Genomic DNA, 3814 nt, shown 5'->3' with positions numbered 1-3814 from the left:
TTCATGAAAATGGGAGTGAATGAATTAATGTGAATAAATTAATTAACTACTAAACATCACCTTATGCAGGATGATTTTTTATGATCCGAACAAGGATTATATTAAACTACTTTAATAATCCAGTTAGATTTGGCAGCTTACACACTTACATATGACTTTAAGAATAGTTTAGTGAATGGATTGATTGCTGTATTAAGTTATTAAATAATAAAAAAGTGACCCTGTAGAAGAAGGCAGCTGTTGTGCAGATGTTGCATCAGTCTGGTGTGTGTTTGCCCTTTCTTCTTTTGTATGGAGGCCCCATAGTGCGCAACACAATGACATTTAAAAAGAAAACATAAGAACACAGTGGAATCAAGCCACACCAGAATCAAGCCACAACACAACAGAAATCCTCCCATGCACAAGTGTACTTAACTAATTACCACAATGATAATTCAGCTGCTTATTCATTAGTTACTTATTGATACGTGAACCTCCCTTTAAATAAAACAATGCTTTATAAGGTCGTCCGTATCTATGGCGCTTCGTGAATTAAATGCTGTTAGAGTTGAATGAGCCGAGTCAGAATTTTTCCATTACCTGTGAGGGTGTGTTAAATCCGACAAATGGGTTTAATGCGGGGTCTGATGATCAGGGGCATCACGTACCTATTTATTTATTTATTCTTAGAAGTTCTATCACTTCTTTCTAAGTCTAGTGGTGTAATTTTAAAGTATGCATGGGGGCCGGGTTAAAATCCTGATATAAATTTTTATAATGAACCAAGTAAAACTGCACCTGTGACACAGATTCCCTATAGCACATGCTGAGTTTGACTGGTCTGCGAAAATAATTTTCACAAAAGTCTGATATTTAAATGGATATACATATGGCCCTAATGAAATCCAAAGGTGAAACAGTTTTTACTGTACTAACAATTTTTATGAACCCTTGAAATAGGGTAAGGTTGAAAATATCAATTTCTCGATTTTAATTGATTCCCATTTTGATGAACCGTTATTTTTTGATGAACTGTTATTCTTAAACCCCAAGAAGCAAACTCAGATTATTCATAACTTTTGTAGGGGGTGGGCTGGGGGGATTTATTTTAGATGTACTTTTTAATAAAGCACAAACTAATGTACATACAGTATATATGATTATAAACTGTCTTCTTTTAGTGGTGGTTTGACCTTCACTGCACATGAATCCTGACAGGCCATGCTCAATTTAGGGCCAAAAAACTTTTTGTAGTTTGTAGTTTGACAACACTGGCTGTGGCCTGTTCATAATGACCATCTGAATATGTCACCATTTATTTTGATCATCTGAGGAGCTATTGCATCACTGCAGTGTGTGTGTGTGTGTGTGTGTGTGTGTGTGTGTGTGTGTGTGTGTGTGTGTGTGTGTGTGTGTGTGTGTGTGTGTGTGTGTGTGTGTGTTTACAGTATTTCACACCCTTAATGAATGAATACGTCTCCTAAGCAATAATACATGCAGAAAATAAATCACAACAATTATAATTGGGCCTCTGAGATTTCACATCATTTATTTCATCAGTAAAAGTAAACAAACTGAACAAAGGCATGTCACTGTATATGACAGATCAACCCATGTGACTACCTTGAGAAAGGCCCACCCACAATGTCATTTGCAAAGGCCATTGTATTTACATTAAATGAGAATTATTTTCCTATTTAATATAAATATACTGAAAAAAAGAAAAAAAAACTGACCAGGCTCTAAGATTTTAACTGACAACATATCCATAGCCAGACATTTCTGCAGATCAAGTGTGACAGTAACCAAAATTATCACTAATTCAGGAGTGTATTTTATTTGTTAGGATCTGTTAAATCTTATGAAGTTTTTACCAGAAAAAAAGACACCCATGTCATAATCTGGCTTGATTACTGTTGTGCAATTAAAGGAATATTTCTCAAAATAAAATAAAAAAAGTTCCATCTTTCTTTTTTCACCCTCATATTCTTCCAAAGTAGAAGTAGGAAAGTGTTTTCCATGCAATCACACAAAAAAAAAAAAAAAAAAGAAAAAAAAAGCAGAATAAAGCACCATAACAGTATCATAAAAGTGGTCCACTTTGTGCTATATGATGGCTTTATGTGAGTTTCATGAGAGCAGTACAGATGTCCCATTCATGATTAATCATTGTTTTAAGTCGGGGGTTTTCAGTGAAATGATATGAATGTTTTGTTTGCAGATTGGTCTGATCTGGACATATCAAGCAAAACTATTATAGTGCTTTAGAAGACGTGAACTATAGTGCAGGAGTTGTATGGACTACAGAGAATCCTAATCTGGACTGAAGAAATGAATTACATTTCAGTGCAATTTTTTAGTATTTATGTTTACAAGAAAAGAAATAAGATAGATATAAATACATTTAAAAAATATACACTTTTATTTGTAGGTTACATCAGAGTGGGCGGTAGATGAGTTGGTCCATCTGATACAGACACTGTATAAATTTAAATGAGAGCAGAGCAAACTCCTAACAGGAGGAGACTCACTCATGGCCTATGAGACAGAGGATCATGAGACTCAATACTGCTTTCCTGCCATCAACTCATCATGTATCAAGGGAAAACGCTCCAGATATGAATACAATATCATGTATGTGTTTTTTTCATTGCTGTCAGCATGGACTGTGTTTCTGAACCTGCTGGTGATCATCTCCATCTCTCACTTCAAGAAGCTTCACACACCAACCAACCTGATCATTCTCTCTCTGGCTGTTTCCGACCTGCTTATGGGACTTATTGTGATACCCATAGAGGGCTCCAGGCTGATTGAGATGTGTTGGTACTTTGGAGACACTTTCTGTAAACTGTATTTTATAATCCTTGGATTGCTCTTCTCAGCATCTCTCAGTAATTTAGTTTTAATTGCTGTTGATCGTTATGTGGCTGTGTGTCACCCTTTACTGTACCCACAGAAAATAACCACAACTAAAACTTTAGTGAGCATCTGTCTGAGCTTGGTTTGCTTCTCGACTTATAACACTAGCCTTGTAATTAATAATGGATATTTTGACACTTCACTCAGAACAGACAGGTGCTATGGAGAGTGTTCTGTTATGATGGGTTTTGCCTGGAAAGTCACTGATCTGTTCATATCTTTTATTTTTCCTTGTACCCTGATCATAACGTTATATTTGAGGATTTTCTATGTTGCACATCAGCAAGTGAAAGTTATAAACTCTCTGATGAAGGGTGGTAAATGTGTAATGGAAGGTTCAGTGAGGAGGAAATCTGAGAGCAAAGCTGCTCTGACATTAGGAATCATTGTGACAGTTTATCTGCTTTGCTTTATTCCATACTATATCTGTTCTATGTCAGTAACCTCTTCAACAACCATAAATATTTTGATGTGGGTTGTGTATATTAACTCAGGTCTGAATCCTCTGGTCTATGCTTTATTTTATCCCTGGTTTAAAAAGACAGTTAAACACATCCTAACTCTGAAAATATTTCAGCCAGCATCTTCTCTGGTCAATATTTTTACAGAACATTAATTGTAATTAAACTGGTAAAGCTGTCATTCATAAAAGTATGTATGATTATCATTGTATGATTCATCTTTGTAATTTTCAAAACATGTACCTTAATAGTATATAGCTCATTTAATTATGTTTGTTGTTTAAATCTCAAATGCAGATATTGTCAGAATTTAACAATTAACTAAACTTCTTTACACACACACTGTGACAAAATGTTCATGAATTGTGTTACATTAGATCATTAAGTACACTGAGTAAACAGCACAAATCCTCAATATATGAGGATATGTATCCTGAGTATGTGCTTTATTT

General features: G+C 35.0%; 1 protein-coding gene across 1 annotated transcript; it reads left to right on the top strand.

Moving 5' to 3' along the window:
• The first annotated feature begins 2467 nt into the window (after positions 1 to 2467).
• Positions 2468 to 3517, top strand: LOC127521032 (trace amine-associated receptor 13c-like). Its single transcript, XM_051909880.1, has one exon. The coding sequence runs from the start codon at positions 2516 to 2518 to the stop codon at positions 3515 to 3517; it is 1002 nt and encodes a 333-aa protein (XP_051765840.1). The 5' UTR covers positions 2468 to 2515.
• The last annotated feature ends 297 nt before the right edge of the window (positions 3518 to 3814 follow it).

Source organism: Ctenopharyngodon idella, chromosome 10, assembly GCF_019924925.1.
Source record: "Ctenopharyngodon idella isolate HZGC_01 chromosome 10, HZGC01, whole genome shotgun sequence".
Classification (NCBI taxonomy): Eukaryota; Metazoa; Chordata; class Actinopteri; order Cypriniformes; family Xenocyprididae; genus Ctenopharyngodon; species Ctenopharyngodon idella.
The sequence above is the reverse complement of the archived record's forward strand: the minus strand, read 5'-3'. Positions and strand labels throughout refer to the sequence as shown.